A 17847-nucleotide genomic window follows, 5' to 3' on the forward strand; every position below is an offset into this window, starting at 1 on the left:
GCCAGCAACTTTGATGAGCCCCAAAGCCTACCTCTTTTCCCTCGTGCTAGCCCATTCAACCGTCCAGAAATCCATCGGCCGTTTGCATTATAAGGAATAGTTTAGTGGCGCCCTATACGGGACTGACACGGAGGGTTTGAGCTCCAGCCAATGTCTCTGCTGACGTCCAGATGTTTGTACACAATGGGGCCTTATCTTTCGCACTTATGCAATTACATGGTTGCTCACAGTTGGAGAAGAAGAAGGAGGCTCGGAATTATTTTACATCACGGCACTTCATGTGTGACCTGATGACCCGATGACGACCAGGAAGTTGTCTCGCCCGCCTGGGAATGTCGTGAGTGGGCCAAAGTTCCAGTCGTTTTGTCGTGATGCAGAATGTTTTGACAGCAGAGACTGCAACTGAACGAGAAGAGGTAGATAGCTGATCCAGCCGTCCATAACCATATGGGCGAAAATAAACCAATTAGCGTGGATGGACAAGACCGGAGGCAGAGCGCCTCGGAACGTATGGGGAATGAGCAGCCCTGCTATCTAATTATGTGAACGTATGAGGTAACTATTTGGCTTGTAGGACGAAAGTGATAACAAATGAACAGGAGAAATGAGAAAAAAAAGGGGGGGGGGGAGAAGGAGGCGACAGAAAATGCCCACTTTCCCGGTGTCTATCCTTCTTCAAATCATTATAGACCATGTTTTATATACAATACATGTCTCCTGTCCAGCATTATGGTAGCTATGTTCATGATTATATCAACGCACGTTCTCTACAGCGTACTATGATTTCAATGCCGTGGGGTTCATCTCTTCGCGCCGTGTTGCAGCTCTCTGCATCCGACATGCGTAGCGGGCGATCACTGTTCTTCTGGGACCTCCCTCCCTCCCTCCCTTCGCCCGTTATGACGTTTCAACTGAATCTCTGCATCCATCGCATCCAACAGCTGCAACGAAGGAATGAGCAGCAGCAGAACAGAGACCAGCTGGCCAAAGCCCCACGAGTTCTCTGACGCGCTCTCTTTAGTACTCATCATGGAATGGCCAATAATATCTGTGGAACACCGCCGTTTGGAGTGTAGTGAGGAACTGCCACACCACCAAAAGAATATATGTGAACTCTGATACCAGCAGGAGACTGAGGTGTTCGACTACGAATCGTTGCCAGAGCCGAAGTGCTGGTCTGATGGCAAGTCTTTGTCCCGCCCGCGCCTCTGAAGGCAGACTGGCGAGAACCTGCTAGGTCCGTCCGGCTACAGAGGCCCCGTGAGAGGTTTGCAGACGGTTGTTGATCCTGAATCACGCTTTTCCTGTAGACGTAGCTCATAGTCGATATAGAAGAGCAGAGCCCTGGCCAACAAGTTCGCCTTCAGTCTTTTCGAAAAGTAGCGTAGGAATAGCATAGGGCAAATTACGAGAAGCTTCACGACCGTGAAACCTAGGTTAACCAGTGTCGAATCTCCTCTTGGGAGTATGGAAAGGCAGGAATCTGGACAGTTATAATTGGAGAGTAGATACCATAAGGCAAGCATAGAGCAGCATTCCTATCAACAAAGTCTCCAGAGAAAGTCGGATGACATTGGGCAGGCAAGTGTATCTCGACCTGTTATGTTCCGCCCCGACAAGCGGGCGAAGCACACCGAGCATGCGCATACGTAACCGCACTCATTCATACCATATCAGATACCATGCTCAGGTGATAGCCGGAAAAGGAGGCGCTGACGGACATCTTGTATATGGTGGCGACCAAGAGCGCGTTGCTCGTGACGAGCTGTATGTCACTTAGGGAGAGCGATACCTCGGGGAGTGACTGTCACAGCATCTTGCAAAAATCTTTGCCGCAGCGTTTCCTTAATGGCTCGTGGACTCTGCGGTGATAGAACCTGTCGATAGGGTTGCTTGGTATCACGTGGCGCCTGGCTAGCCCGTCAAAGACCCTGCATGCGATCATCACGGCCAATGTGACACCGGAAGTAACGAGGAACGATATGACAACCTGATCTGATACCATCAATTATGTGTCTTTCAAACAGTGGTCCTATTGTCGCTTCCATTGATGCCTGCAACATCAAAATCTCCCTGAAACACTGGGCAACAGCAATAATCATACAATGAACATGAAAAGTCCGATGCATTGTGAAAAATGGCAGAGCACTTAGTCTCCCACGAGTGTTATAAAAAGGACAGAAGACAATTTGAGAATTGGTGTTGAAAAGCATATGTCCGGGCGAATCAACCCCGCGGAATGATTCGCTTCCAGGAGAGGATAGGGCTCTGTTGATGGACGAAATGTAAAGATAAGAAGGGTAGGGCAGTCAGCAGAGCCTCGCTCGTGTTTGTTAACTTCTTCATAGATCCTTGAACGTGGCCGAGCTGGCAGCACAATCGAGGCTGTGCACCACCACGTCTGGTGTGGCGCTGCTATGTAGGCATGGATTTATGATGCAACACTCGGATCAGCCACCAAGCTTTTTGTTACATTCACAGAATGACGTAAAACCAAACAAGCCATACTCAATCTTTCATTTTTACACTTTTGACTTCCATATGTAATGAACTGGCTGTTACTCTACATTGCCACACCCTGGCCTTCTGCATGAGTAGGTCAGGGAGCGTAGCCCTGCATCTGCTATGTATATTGTTGGCAACTAGTCTAAGGTGGATCAAATAGTGCGTCAGCAGCCGAGATTGAATTATACCAGCCGAGCGGCGAGCCATTATAATACCGATCTTGGAAAAGGGTGAAAGTTGTAGGTTAAACCACGTGGTAATAGTACAATGCACCTGTCTTTTTGTGCCAATCATATAGACAAGGTTGACCAGTATAGGCAACATTTTGTTATTTTTGCTATAAGCGGCTGTCTGATGGATGCTTCCATGATACTACTTTACTCATTGCCTCTAACATCATCACACTTGTCGCTCAAAAAGATTCGATTGTGTGTGGACAAGTAGAGAGGAGGCTACGAGATGCCTTGGGGCTTCAGAATGTTTGCGATTTTTCGAAAACTGCTGTGAGATGATTCTTCAGAGTCAGTCGATCTCCATTTCTCTGGTTCTGGTGTATGGACTGAGGATTATCTCTCGTCCCCTCCACCTAAAAATGACATCTAAGGTGCCACTGAGCACATTTCACTTGCTCTTTGGGCTTGTTAATGTCTGTCAAATTGCTTGTGACGACCATCAGACTTGTGAAGCAGCTTGGAATTGGAGATGTTTATTCTCACATATATTTACTGCATTGCAGACTAACACAATTGCTAATCTTGTTTACTCATCAACCAGACATGAATCAAGCCTATGCTTTGTATCTAACCGCCGAATAAATCGACTTAGATACCTGCTGACGTGAGAAGATCGTAATGACTGCTGTTTGAGCTTCAAGCCTCTCACGTAAATAGAAGCGTCGTGACGGAAGCATGCCGACTTCGGAACAACTGCCTTCAGTCTGGCGGAGATTCCATCATATGAATAAGGCTTTTCAAAGGTAGTATGTGAGACTAGCAATGAGTGACAGTTTATATGTAGACTAAGCCCAAGTCATGTCGGAATACTTCATAAGCGACGAAATCTTGACTATATGAACGTACTAATTTGCAACTGTCATTGATTACCAACTTACGGATGTATTTCTGCATATTGGTTCCAGATCTCATCCTCATTTATGAGGGGTTCAATAAATATAGTTCATAAAGTCAGGCCTACCGCAAAGACCATAGTCATTGTGCCATCGAATAGCAAGATCCGACCAAGACTCAACGTCCAAATTTGAATTGCAGTTGCCAACAAAGGCAGTGATACTCTTATTACTGGTGTTCGTGATACCCGGTGCTTATACCAAGCCTTGATGTCTTGGTTTGACCCCTACTTTCTTGCGGTAACCAGGATGAGTACTCACGTTGGCTCCACAGGTTTGGGTACGCTTTTGATGAGAGCCCTTTGAGTAGCTTTCGGTTACTAAGGAGCCTGTACCAGTGACTGCCTTCGTTCGTAAGTATCTCAGAGGACCATGTATGAACTCATTGTTTTGACCAAGTGCGGGCGCCTTAAGATCAGCCTTCAGACCGTGCTTTCGAGATGCCCACCATCCATCGGTCCATCCTTCAAACAGACGATTCCTGCAGAAGGCGATATTGAAAGGAAGGAAAATCCAGACTTGTTCTCGGATTGAAATGGGATCATCTGTCTCTTTCAACAGGCGGGCAAGATTGCTACTCCACGGGATTGCGGCCTCGGGGATCGCAGAGATACAGCCACAGAAATGAGGACCCGTAAGCCTTAGGGAAGGTGATGCTGAGCTGGTTGAGATGGCTCAAGTTAGAGTTGTGAAAAATGTGGGCAATTACTATACGGCGCAAAAGTGGTTTCATCAAATAGCCACAGAAGATTTGTTCAGGTTTGTTCATATTGTGCATTCGATCAAACCAACTCTATGATGCTTATTTTGCTCCTTTTAGGATGGATTGTCTCTCCTTGTGTCGAAATTATGTTAATGACAATGAAGGGTTCTCTTTCGTCTTCCTTGTGCTGGGACTTAATAATACGAGAACTAGAATTTCTCTCTTTCGGTCTCGCGATGAAGGAAGGCAAAGCAGAAAAAAAAAAAAGGTGTGGAGTTGATTTGGAGGGCCTGCCCAGTCGAGAACGATAGCCACAAGCGAGTGAAGCACACATGATCTTATGCGGTGTAGCCGAGCAGTAAAGTGACAGGCCCTGCTTCTTTGCCCCTTTCAGCTAGAATCCCGGGAGCGGGAGCGAGAGCGGGATTGAAAAGAGGTCGTAGAACGGAAAAGTGGGACCGCGAGTGGAACTGCCACCACGATGGGTTGGTCCACCAAGAGCCCTGCGGGTCTAGTAGGGGAGAAGAGGGGCGATTCTAGACCTGTTGAATTGTATAGAGGGGGCTTAGAATCCTTGAAGTGTTCTGTACGGTCAGGGCTCGGGATGCAGACGGGCCCGAGCTTGACCCTCCGCAGTCTACCCAGCGTTGCATTATTGTCAACAGATCGGCTAGATAAAAGGTTGCATTCTCCCGAGTTCCTCAGCTGTTAGTAGGAGGAGGAGTCGCCAGATCACTGCCCTGCATGGAAGAAACAAAAGACGAATCTCTGTCCCTGCCGACATCTACCACACACAGCATGGGTGCCGCCTCTCTCAACCATTCCAACGATGACATTGCCGTCAACAACATTAGCGATGTCGAGGCCGTACAGCCCTGCCCTGCTGCCGCTGACGAGTTCTTGGTGACCTGGGACGAACCTGCCGACAAAGACCCCGCAAACCCCATGAACTGGAGTAACGCGCGGAAATGGAGCATGGTATCGACACTGTCATTCCTCAGCTTCCTCGTGTAAGCGAGACTGTTTCCCTTTACCAAGACGTCCCCCCCGAAACCCGGTTACTGACTGCGTTTGCAGGCCGCTTGCGAGCTCCATGATGGCCCCGGCTGTACCCCAGATTCTTGAAGAATTTAAGGTCACAAACGATATGTTAGGGACATTTGTCGTATCTGTCTTTGTCTTGGGTTTTGCAGCTGGCCCACTGGTCATCGCGCCCGCTAGCGAGCTCCATGGTCGGCTGATAGTGTACCATGTCTGCAACAGCCTCTTCGTGGTATTCACCATCGGCTGCGCCCTCTCGACTAACATGGGCATGCTCATGGCCTTCCGTTTCTGGGCTGGGTTCTCCGGGGTGTGTGTCCTCACATGTGGCAGCGGATCGATCGCAGACATGATGCCGGCCGAGATCAGAGGCAAGGCTATGGGCATCTGGTCGGTCGGGCCTCTGATCGGACCTGTTGTCGGCCCCGTCTGTGCTGGTTTTCTTGTCGCGGACAAGAGCTGGCGATGGGTGTTCTGGGTCACAGCCATAGCGGTATGTTCTCTTGTCCTCCTCACAACACACTACTATTGAGATCCCTCGGAAAATGTGGGCGCTGACCAGGACTAAATCAACAGGCTGGCGTCGCTACCCTCTTCTCCTTCGCCGTGCTCCGTGAGACATATGCACCGGTCCTCCTCGAACGCAAGGCTGCACAACTACGTAAGCAGACTGGCGACACAAGATACCGATCGAGTCTACAGACCCCTGGATCGCAGAAGCAGGTCTTTATGACGGCCATCCTGCGGCCTGCGCGCCTGCTTCTCACTGCTGCGGTTGTCAGGGCCGTCTGCCTGTACATCGCCATCATTTACGGTCTCATGTACGTTTTGTTCACCACGTACACCTTCGTCTTTGAGGAACAATACGGCTTCAGCTCCGAGGGCGCCGGTCTGTCCTTCATAGCCGGCGGCGTCGGCAACCTCATCGGAATGTTTTATGTTTCGGTCTTCTCGGACAAGATCATTAAAAACCGGAAAGCAATGAATCTGCCTGTCCGCCCCGAAGACCGTCTCCACCCGGCGCTTACCGTGCCGTCCACTCTTCTGTTGCCAACGGGCCTCATTATCTACGGATGGACGGCCGACAAGCATGTGCACTGGATCGTGCCCATGATCGGCAATGGCATCATGGGCTGCGGCATGATGGGCGTCTTCATGTGTTGCCAGACATATCTTGTCGATGCCTTTACCCAGCACGCTGCGTCGGCTACAGCAGCTAATGCCGTGCTGCGTAGCACTCTGGGTGCAGTCCTGCCTCTTTGTGGACTGCAGCTTTACGACGCCCTTGGTCTCGGATGGGGCAACACGTTGCTTGGTGGAGTTGCATTGTTAATGGCGCCTGTACCTATCCTCTTGGGAATCTTTGGAGAGCGGATGAGGAATGGTTCAGCGTTGCGAAAAAAGTCCTAGTAAAGCAGGGTTCCGAGCCGATCACACAATATGCATATAGACCTCAAGCGTTTCCTAGATATTCCATAGCGAGCAATTGCCATTTTGCCTCTACGATTCAATTTACTTGCCTTGTTTTGCTCACACAGTTTGGAACAATGTATCTTCCACAGAATGGGCAGAGAATAGAACTCGGCCCGGAGCTCTATCATTGGTGTTCCTCGATAGGAGCAAGCACTCAGGGTGGCTTGAAGGGTGTGTGGTGTGTTTTGTTGGTGGTGAAGGCAGAAATCTTGCGTACCTACACAGACAAAAGTGCGGGTGCTCTGTTGCGTCATATCGCTAATCGTGTTGCCGGATACGAAAGCGAAGGGGGACCCATGTAACCTCCACCAGGGCGCCCCCGCTCCTGACTTCCCGCCCCTACGACCTAAAGTGCATTCTTGTCCCGGCAAGTGGATTGGATCCCTTGAGCAGAAGTGTTCTTTGACGAGCTGTCTTGCCAAATCAGCCCCTGATGTGTGTGGGGAAGCTGGTGATGGTGTAACGGATCAAATAAGGATCTTTGACCACGACACTCCTTTGGTCAAGCGTCTTGAGTGTGCGTGTGTGGGGAACCGCGCGCGAAGCAGAATGTCTATCAAATTGCTGATAGGGGCAAGTCTCTCAAAGGCCAAATGCCACGGAGTCTCTCTGTTCGAGTTTACCGTTTGAGGAAGGACCTGAAAGATACAATTGCAAAATGCTCCAGCCATATTGACAACGACAAAGACAAATGGGATGGATCTTTGTTTGCACATAGGCTTGAGCAATCCAGAAATGGATACGATACCAAAATCCTACCCCAACATCTGGCTCTTATTCTCATGCTGTCAAAGTTACCAATGTGGTAGTCCTCAGAACATAGATTGAAGCGGGTCCCAAGACATTGTCCAACAGCTTTTCAATCGAGAAGATGGAAACCCCATGTCCTCCGCCAGCAATCGAATGCCATTCTATCATCCAGCTTCGATAAATACAGGGGCAAAGAGAAGGAATAAAAAAGAGGGGAAAAACAAGCAGAGATAAAATGAAGGAAACCTTCCATTCGTGTAACCCCCTATTTCCTTCTCGCCACTAGGCGGATCCGCTGATCATTGCTGCCTGCCCAGCAGGAGCCCGGGTATCTTTTCTATCCGTCAAACTGCCTTGCACGGTCATTTCCAAGTAATCTTCCTGCTGTGTTCCCTCGCCTTCCAGTATAAGAGTATCGTCAGGGATGAGCTTCTTGGGCACAACACGCCGGCTCAACCAGCCGCCCGCGAGGGACGTGAGCACAACGCTCAGATGCATGAGAAACATGAGAACAAACTGGGTGGCGAAGGTTCCCATGACGGGGTCGAGGCTTGTGACGTGGTCGAAAGCATAGGTGGTGTTGTAGACGAGGCGTACCATCTGGAAAGGTAGGGCGGCGGCTGCGGTAAATAGAAGGTAACGAGCGTTGCGGGCGTTGAGATGTCTTGGGAAGACTTTGGTTCGCTTCCAGGTAGGCCATATCCATACACCCACGACGAGCATGACAAATACCATCATCAAGTTTCCGACCTTATTCAATGGCGCGCTGAACACACCCCCGGTTGGGGATGGTGATCCGGCATAGGTGCACATCGCGATGCCCGTCGTGTTGGTAAGGTGCGTGAAGGCAAGAAGAATTTTCTGGGTCCAACCTTTGCCTGAGACGGGCAGGATGGTATTCCTGAGATTGAAGCGCAAAAGTCAGCTCCCGAAACATACTTATCTCTCCAGGCCCATGCTGCAGGAATACCTCCTGGGGAAGGGCGAACACAAGGAGTGCGAGCAACTAGACATGCCAAGCGGGAGTCAGGACTTACGCTTCATACACCAGCCCTATGATTGTCAATGAGAGACACGCGAGTGTGCCGGCTTCCGTTATAATCAGAGTTTGGTTGGTCACCTGAGGTTCATGCTTGTTTATGATCTGGCTTATGTCGGAGGCGAAACGCATGGCCATGAAGGACACAAGCATCGGCCAGCAGGTCATGCCCGCCTTTCCATGCTTCCAAGTGATCCACACAGCCGGACTGAATAGGACTATGTATAGAGAAAGCTCAGCGATGGCGAGATTGATGATGTCCGTGGGAGGCGGGCCCGGGAGCAGGGCAGAGGACATAATGATGAGGTTGATTGCAAGTACTGATATCCTACTATGTAGAAACAGTTCCAAAGAAGAGGGGGGGGGGAGCCCAGGAAGGAGAGATAAATGAGGAGCAAGGGCCGAGCGAATAGGACTAAGGTCTAAGCGGGACACAAGCGTAAACGGCTGGCATTGGGAACGCTAGCAGGTTTGAACACAAGTGGCCGGTATCCAAAAATGAACGAGAGTTTGGTGATCTTGATCTGAAGATAACTGGAAATCTTCGCAAGACCGAGTCGTCTTCTTTAATAGTCTTGCACATGGCAGCTGTCAAAGACAAAGTGCTGCGCCAGGTTATAATGCAATGTGTGGCGGAACCATGATATCAACGCAGGAGCAAGCAAAACGCAGGAATGATTGTTGATCTCCTCCCACATGGCTAGGCAGATTTTGGCAGCTGGATGTGGATCAGTCAAAACGATATATACAGACAAATAACTATCCGATGAGTTCGGCTGTGTACGGCGGGGATCAAGAACTGTGGACGCGCAGAATAGTCGTGGCTGGATATAGCGAGCTTTATCCTAAGGGAAATCAAGCTGCCTATACCAGCAGAACGTGTATGCGAGGCCCCTGTTCATCATTCGCTAGTTCCGGCATTTGAAGATGATCTAGCGTGGGAACATGATGTCGTGCGCGACAGCGGGAAGATTAACCGACAAAGTTTCCTTTTCCTTTGCTCCGTCCCTTCTCTTGTACCTTTGTTCTAATTTTTCTTGCAAGCCTCCTTTTCCAGACCACTTTTCTTTCTACGGGTGCGTTGAGTGGCGGGTGGGGGTTACATAGCCCTGATCCCCGCCCTCCACCAGCCGTTGAGTTGTACTTATATCTCTTATATGCTTATCAAGCTTTCTTACTCCTTTTACCAGGACCAATGGTGAATCTTGTTGATCATGCTCCATAACCCTCATATAATTTACATCTTCGATATGAATTGTCATTGCGAAAACAAACGTTGTTCTTATTCTTTGAGAAACTTCAATACTTTGTAGGCCTTAAAGGCAAAAGAAAAGCACAAAAGAAGAAAAAGGAAGGAGAAAAGAAAAGAAAAGAAAGAAAAACACGAGCTTTGTCGTTCACTACCCGAAACTTGAAGAGATCTTGGCGTCCACCTCTGAAAGATGTGTGTGGGCGCTATCGTACCCGTGCATTAGCTACCACGGTAAAATGATCCGTGACGGAGATACAAAAAAATCCCCTATCCACAAACTGTGGGTACAAAACGAAAGCGAGAGCGAGCCAATCAGATTGAATTCGCTCCCGCTCCTACTACTCTCCAGGGTAGGATGGTCCTTGCTCCCTTCTCCTGAGCGTTGACCTGCCACTTTGTGTCTTGTGCAGTAGCTTGTGTTTGATGCAGGCTGAGCAGTGTTTAATAATACGTGGCAATTAAGAGGCTTGACTTAGCCATGGCAGGCTCTGCAGATGCCCTTGAAAAACGACAGCGAGAGCGAGTCTTGCATATCGCAAGGCAACAGATAAGGTAACGGGCATCGATCCCCGGCTCAATTTGCTTGCCGTCGCGTATCCGGTCAATGATAATTATTGACAGGAATCAATTAAAACCAAAACACTTCATGTACTGTTTTCTATTTAACCTGGTACGAGTTTGGCAACAACCGTTCGAATTATAACCACAGGTCGAGCTCAGAAAAGCTCAACATATCGTCACTGGCCGCCGTAACCCTACGACAACTCACATACCTTCACCATGGCGACATCAACGACATCCTCCCTCTCAGAGACGCTTTCTGAGCGCTTTCTTGTGATTGTCGCTGCGGTGCTCGCATGTGCCCTAGCATACCTTGGTCCCAAGATAATCTCCATCATCCGTCTTGCTGCGCTACCAGTCATCGGGACTGAGCTGGGCAATGAAGAAAAACGCAGACAGGCGTATCTTCAGGGCGCACGCAAGCTATACTACGCAGCCTATGACAATGTGCGTATTCTTCACGCTCATCGCAGCAACACTTACTAACCTTTGTCATTTTAGTTCAAGAATGGACTCTTCAAGGGGGCGGCTCGGCTCACCACTTCACGAAGTCAGTTGCCATTTTCTGCGATGGGACTTTGCCAGTCAACTTGTGTTGAGCGATGGGTGCTGACATCTTTTCGCACATGTGTTAGACGCCAACGTGATTGTGGTCTCGCCAAAGTTTCTGCCAGAGCTCAATAAGCTGCCCGACAGCGTCGTGAGCATGGAGGCCGCGGTTGACGATGTAAGCTGGCTTACCTACATGCACACCAGGGACTCCTCCTGAGCATTACTTGTCTCACACAGACACACTTACTGAGCCCCCTCTGTGTAAATGATTAGGCCATGGAAACCAAGTACACCAAGATTGAAAGTCACGTGCCTATCATCCCACACACTGTCACGGGCAAATTGACCCCGTCGTTGAGTAGGTATACCCAGGTTTCTGAAGGCAGAGGCAGCCTATAATGTTCGCTACTGACGAAATGCATGTTCTTCATTCGCTCATAGCTCGCCTCAATCCTACAATTGCACGCGAGACTGCCGAAGCCCTGGAGTTGGAGATGCCACTTCGGGAATTTACCAACTGGCAAGAGGTCAACATTCACGAGAAGCTCCTCCGCATCGTGGGCATGGTGTCTGGCCGCATCTTCATCGGACCAGAGCTCTGCCGTTCTGAAGAGTACTTGGACGCCGCAATTAACTACACGATGGACGTTATGAAGGCTCAGCGCGCCGTTCAAAGGATGCGGCCCTGGATGCGACCGTTTTTGGCCAACACGCTGCCCGAGATCAAGCATCTGAATCAGCGTCTCAACGAGGCGCAGGCCTTCCTCAAGCCGCTTGTCGATCGCCGGCAGAAGCTGCATGCGGAGAAACCTGACTCGGAGGACGGTCCTGATGATTTCCTGCAGTGGATGCTCGACAGCCAAGACAAGTTCACCGATCCAGCAAGCCGGAACTTCGCCAAGGTCCAGCTGGGATTAAGCTTTGCCGCTATTCACACCACGACGCTGACAGCTACCAATGCGTATGTAGATTCTTTCTTTTGTTTTTGGCTCATATTCTCGCACAGTCTACCTTGGCTGTGCTCCAGTGCGCTTACATGATCGCCTAGGTTTTACAATCTGGCCGCCGCGAGCGAGGCAGTCAAGAATGAGCTCAAGGAAGAGGCTGTCCAAGCACTGTCGGAAAATGACGGAGTCTTCACAAGCAAATGTCTGCAATCCATGAAAAAGCTTGACAGTTTCCTCAGGGAGACGCTCCGGATGACACCTGCTTCTATGGGTACGTTACACACTTTCTTATTCAGCAAAGTATGACCTCGACAGCGCCCCGACTAATCTTCCGGCCAGCATCGTTTCAACGCAAACTACTGCAGGATGTCCGACTGTCGAACGGCCAGGTTGTCCCCAAGGGCGCAACAATTGAGATCCCTGCCGTCGCCGTGAATAACGATCCTGAGATATTTCCCAACCCGGAAGAGTTCGACCCGTTCCGCTTCTCTCGGATCCGCGAGGAAGGCAAAGCAGGGGCCGCGGCGCTTAATCAATTCGTCAGCGTCAACCAAACAAGTCTGACGTTTGGATTTGGACGTCATGCGTGCCCTGGCCGATTCTTCGCCGCGAATGAGATCAAAATGATTCTTGCCAACACACTCATCCGTTACGACGTTCGCATGCCAGGAGACAACGCCGCAAGGTGGCCCAACCTTGAGTTCGCTCATATGGTAAGTCTCAATAATTCGAGTACTGCTTCAAAATTATCATCAAGCCTTGATTGACTGACTTTCAATGCTCTTGCATCATAGTCTATTCCGGATGCATCCAAAACTCTGTTCTTCAGAGCGAAGACCACTTAAGTGTCTACGCCATCCATTTCCAACGTTATCAAATCATATTCAGCCGTATCAATAATGTAGATTTCAAGAGTTTCACTAGCTTGCAACCAAACAGACTGCACTCAATAATATTATGTTTTGGACCATACTCGATGCGTTATGGTCCCTGGAAAGTAATCATGATGCAAACTTCTGCATCATCAGACAATACAATAGCGTAAGAAGTCGAATTATTAGTGGATTGCATTGCGAAAGGTCTGTAGTGTTCTGGACTAATTAGCAAGTTTTTTTCGTCGTATATAGTAAATGTGTGTTTGGAGGACACTTTGGATTGATTAGAGTAGCTGTTTCATGATTCGTGGTAGGTACCCACTCACAATGAGAAGATGGGCCCCCTTTCGTTGTTTTTGCTGCCTGAGAACGACTTAATATGATCCATATCAATGCCGGGATACCTTTATAGAGCCATATTCCATATCCTTGTAATAAATTGTTGCTTTCCCCCGCCCTCCCTTCGGGCTCGACTAGGATGTTGCTACCAAGTAAGTACAGCCGCTAAGCCTACTAAATAAAGCACTATACAGAATTATTGATGGCAGTAATTAGTAAGACATCGCTATTGAAACTCTTCTTTATTTATGTTGAACGAGCATGAGGCCCGTGGATGAGAAGTCTACCCATGTGCCGCTTGATTCCTCATATATGAACGCTGAAAACCTCTAGGGACAAGATCCCATTTGCAATCTCCCTACTATCAACACTTTCCAAAACTCTAGAGTTCATTGTGCAATGATATCCACCTTATCTTTAATTTGTCTTGTCAACTTGCCATTTGGGCCCAGCTTCAGACCGAGACCACCGTTTACCCCATCACGGAAGCCAAAGAAGTCAACCACAAAGGATACTTTTCGGACTCCAAGCATATATTGTGCACAAATATTTCAAAATTACATGTCCCGGGCACCATGCATGGATATCTGGATTGCACTACCTCCCTGCAGTCCGCATTGCATGTTCGCACTCCGATAAGTACAACAGCAGCCAGGCGTTAACAGGCCAACGCAAGAACGATCTGATTGGTGGTTAATACACTAGCAATTTCTTCTTTCTCGCTGGTCATCGTCTTTTCAACTTGCATGAATACCGATTTGTTGGGGAGCCCAAAGTCATGCTTCAGCTAGAGTAGAAGCGTTGGGTATGCACCAAGAAAGAGAACCTGCTCAAAACTTTGACGAAGTCTTGGGATCATTCCAGATGTGATTTGAGCAGGGCAAGGTGGAGAGGACGAATTCTGAATTTCTCGTTGCTCATTAGATGAGACAACAATGTAGGAACAGTGAGACGTTGATTTGGACCAGCGGCATGAAAAAAAGTAACGAGATTGCAGAATTACGCTTGCGATGGTGGAAGTCGGGCAGATTCACGAAGAACATGTACAGGCAATTCAGCAAGTAATTTTGTGAAGGAGGAGAGAGGGAGGGAGGAAGGCACAGGCTCCATCTCGAGCGTCGTTTCTTCGTCCTCTTGGCCCGACCTGATCGTGCCCTGCAGCAAGCCCCCGTTCACAAAGCACGCGTACAAGCCATTAGTGCCCGCATTTTCCCCGGCGGCGCCAGCTCCGCACTATTTACTTCGCTTTGATACAAGGGTTTCCACTGCAACAAGCCTCTTGCAGGTTGATATTTCGAAATCCTACGGAGCGAATTGGGTTGTAATAGCAAGTCACAATCGAGAACATTGGAGTCGTGCATATGACGGGATTTTAAAAGCGCCCGATCGTGCCGAAATTGCCGGCTTTACAAGGCCCGGCGCGCCCGGCAGTTGTTGCAGTGGAGTCGTGCGGTTATTAACGGTCATGTTAATTGGTTGTGGGCCGGTCGTCTTGACTGAGGGCAGTAGTACGACAAACTTTGGAGCATTCGGGTTTTAACAAGACCCCATTGCTTCCGCAGAATGTATAGCAGTCAAAGTTAGCTTCTGACGAGGGTCCTCCAACGTGTCAAGAGCCATGATGCCGTGTTAATGGATCAATGTGTATACACACATACGTGTATATGTACATATTTAAATTTGCGTGTGTATGTGCGTGTGTGCAACTCGTGGTAGAGAATCCATAAATTATATAAAGCTTCTTGCGCCCAAGAATCACCTCAAAATAACCTGCTGCCAATCTCTGATCAAGCCCAGCAAACAAAACTAAAGCACGAAGAAGGAGCAAGTTGAACAGAGACGATATTCTGAGATGGCGGTCATCGACATGGAAGCAGCTGCGTGGTCTCAGACCCCTCGACTGCTTGCCCTCCTTATTGGCGCTGTAAGTCCTTTCGCTCACCACAATTCTCACAGGGCGACCTGTCTAATTCAAAGTCTACAGTTCCTCGCCTACAGAATCGGCCTTGCGGTTTACCGCGTCTATTTCCACCCGCTATCTTGCTTTCCCGGCCCCAAGCTATGGGCTGCCTCAGACCTTCCCGTTGTTTGGGAGGACAAGATCGAGGGAACGTTTACGAAACGAATGCTCAAGGTACACGAGGAGTACGGCCCCATCGTGCGCATCGGCCCGAACCGCATCGCCGTTGACGGCACGATCATCTGGCCTCAAGTCTTCGCCCGGCGTGCAAACCAACTTGAATTTACGAAAGTCCCCGAGAGTTATCCCGCCCAGGAAAAGTACGTGGGCCTCCTTCCTACGCAGTCTCGCGAAAACCACCGACGCCAACGCAGGCTGCTTGCTCACGCATTCTCCGACGCGGCTATGTATGAGCAAGAACGATACATTAAGTACTATGTGGATTTGCTCGTGAAGCGACTGAGGGAGCGTGCTGTGGCAGGAGAGACTTTAGACCTGACGCAGTGGTACAATTTCACGACGTTCGACATCATCGGCGAGCTTGCCTTCGCGGACCCTTTCGACGCACTAGAGAGTGGAAAATCCCACCCCTGGATCTCCATGATTTCCTCTAGTGTGAGACAGGCAGCCGCTATTCAGTTCTTGATGCACTATCCTCTTCTCTTGCCACTTATGGGATTCCGAGTCGGGCTCGGTGATCTCATGCGCCTCTTTCGGCAATCGCAGCAATTCATTGAATTGAGCAAGGAGAAGACACGGAAACGGCTGGCCATGCAGGACCAGTCTCGCAGGGATATCATGGCGTACATCATTGACCACAACACGGATGGCAAGCGCATGACCCAGGATGAGATGTTCGAGAACTCACGAGCTTTGATCGGCGCAGGCAGCGAGACCACCGCCACAGCCTTGTCGGGGATGTCATTCCACCTTTGTCAGAGTCCAGAAGCATACCAGCGGTTGACGGACGAGATCCGCACCGCTTTTACCTGCGAAGAAGACATTACCATGCGGTCGACTGCCCATCTTCCCTATCTCCATGCGTGCCTCGAGGAAGCCCTGCGCATGTACCCACCCGCCTCGGAGACGCCGCCGCGTGTGTCGCCGGGAGACTACATTCACCATGACGGCAACGAGTACTGGATTCCCAAGGGCACAAGACTCAGTAACTACCAGTGGGCCACCCACCACTCGCCAAACAATTTTGCCGACCCGGAAAAATATGCCCCTGAGCGATGGCTGCCCGCGTCACACCCTCTGTATAACAGTCGCTACGCTCACGACAAGAAGGCCGTCTTCCGTCCTTTTGCAGCTGGACCTCGGGACTGTATTGGCAAGAATCTGGCGTACTCCGAAATGCGCTTGGTGATTGCGCGCTTGCTCTGGAACTTCGATCTTGAGCTGGCCGAGGGGCAAAAAGACTGGGTCGATTCGCAGCTGGTGTTTGGGCTGTACCAGAAAGGGCCACTGATGGCAAGGGTGCACATTCGAAGCATCGAGACCTAAAAAGGTGCTGGTTTGTCCTCATTCTACGGGGCTTAAACATACTTAAAGTTCTTTCCGTGATCATTCTTGGAAAACGAACGAAACTCTTCTATCGCTGAGTTTATAGACTATCTTTTCGTTTTTCGTTTTTCTTTTTGGAATTTCTTTTATCTTCGGGGGTGGTGGGAGGATTATTTTAGGTACCATGCTGCTCCATTCACAATAGACAAATATTAGAGACCCGTCACAAACTTGTTGAAGTGAGTCCTCATGATTTAAGCATCCGTACAAGTATTGATCCAGCGCTGGCATCTTCGTGATAGCCCAGAGGCTTCAAAAACATCATCTCAAATACTCCGCAAACTCAGATGTCAGACGCGTGTGCAGGAAGCGAGTTTCTTTGAGCTTCGACGTTTGTAGCTCTTCATCTGGCTCTAAATGACGAAAGACATTTCCCGCTCCATATAAATTAAATAATACAACCATTCGCCTGTAAGGAACATGCTGAAACTTTTGTTCTGCCTCATACTCGGTATTTACTGCGACGCCATCATCAAGGGATACGAAGTTCTTCTTGTCTTGAGCACCTCTGGGTCCAGTCTGTCTGGCGTGCTTCAATATGACCTTGGGAAGATTGTGCATGGAAAAGATCCATCTCGACAGATCATCTTCCGGTTGCCACTACCATTCCTATCGAACCCAGTGAATTGATCCAAAAAGAAAGAAAAAAGAGCAAAAGGTGAGCAAGAAACCCAAAAAAAAAAAAAAAAAACCCCTATAAAAATTGAACATCCTCTATGCAAAGGTTCACGCCGCTATTAAACGACCAAAACAAAATGGAGCCGGTTGTGATTCAGATTCCAGTGCCTGTTACTAGTACAATGTCCAGCCACTGTTTAAACAACACGTTATATCCTCCGATCTCCTTCACCTACATGTAGCGATTCATATAAGAAATAGGAGTAAGTGTTATTCTGAGTGCACCACGTGGCCAATGCATATGATACTTCATGTACAGGGCTGCCCGGGTCACACTGCCCGTGACAGGCGTCCAATCCGCGGGGCAAGTGGATACTTATTATGTCAATGAAAAGACTCCTCCATGTCACGACGCATCCGTTCGCGGAGTCTTCGCGGGCATGGCGGGCTCTCCCGAACAAATCACCACACTAGATCGATGTGGGGAAAATAAGCCAGGGCTCCAAAAGTCTAGAACTTGTCAAGTCTCGAAGAAATTTC

General features: G+C 49.3%; 4 protein-coding genes across 4 annotated transcripts; 3 read left to right on the forward strand and 1 right to left on the reverse strand.

Annotated features, from left to right (window-relative positions):
• Positions 1–5132: 5132 nt before the first annotated feature.
• Positions 5133–6785, forward strand: M406DRAFT_296771 (MFS general substrate transporter; the record flags this gene model as incomplete). The annotated part of the gene is made up of 3 exons (XM_040919272.1): positions 5133–5344; positions 5412–5868; positions 5952–6785. The coding sequence occupies 3 exons, from the start codon at positions 5133–5135 to the stop codon at positions 6783–6785; spliced, it is 1503 nt and encodes a 500-aa protein (XP_040772168.1).
• Positions 6786–7880: 1095 nt separating this feature from the next.
• M406DRAFT_343277 (uncharacterized protein) lies at positions 7881–8934 on the reverse strand (the record flags this gene model as incomplete). Its single annotated transcript, XM_040921854.1, has 3 exons — positions 7881–7907; positions 8040–8499; positions 8636–8934. The coding sequence occupies 3 exons, from the start codon at positions 8932–8934 to the stop codon at positions 7881–7883; spliced, it is 786 nt and encodes a 261-aa protein (XP_040772169.1).
• Positions 8935–10623: 1689 nt separating this feature from the next.
• Positions 10624–12716, forward strand: M406DRAFT_296776 (cytochrome P450; the record flags this gene model as incomplete). Its single annotated transcript, XM_040919273.1, has 7 exons — positions 10624–10897; positions 10952–11000; positions 11086–11177; positions 11276–11360; positions 11444–11963; positions 12051–12220; positions 12289–12716. Exons 1-7 carry the CDS (start codon positions 10670–10672, stop codon positions 12714–12716), a joined length of 1572 nt encoding a protein of 523 aa, XP_040772170.1. The 5' UTR covers positions 10624–10669.
• Positions 12717–15030: 2314 nt separating this feature from the next.
• Positions 15031–16629, forward strand: M406DRAFT_73626 (uncharacterized protein; the record flags this gene model as incomplete). Its single annotated transcript, XM_040925631.1, has 2 exons — positions 15031–15087; positions 15148–16629. The coding sequence occupies 2 exons, from the start codon at positions 15031–15033 to the stop codon at positions 16627–16629; spliced, it is 1539 nt and encodes a 512-aa protein (XP_040772171.1).
• Between the last annotated feature and the right edge of the window lie 1218 nt (positions 16630–17847).

Source organism: Cryphonectria parasitica (assembly GCF_011745365.1).
Source record: "Cryphonectria parasitica EP155 unplaced genomic scaffold M406scaffold_9, whole genome shotgun sequence".
NCBI classification, from domain to species: domain Eukaryota; kingdom Fungi; phylum Ascomycota; class Sordariomycetes; order Diaporthales; family Cryphonectriaceae; genus Cryphonectria; species Cryphonectria parasitica.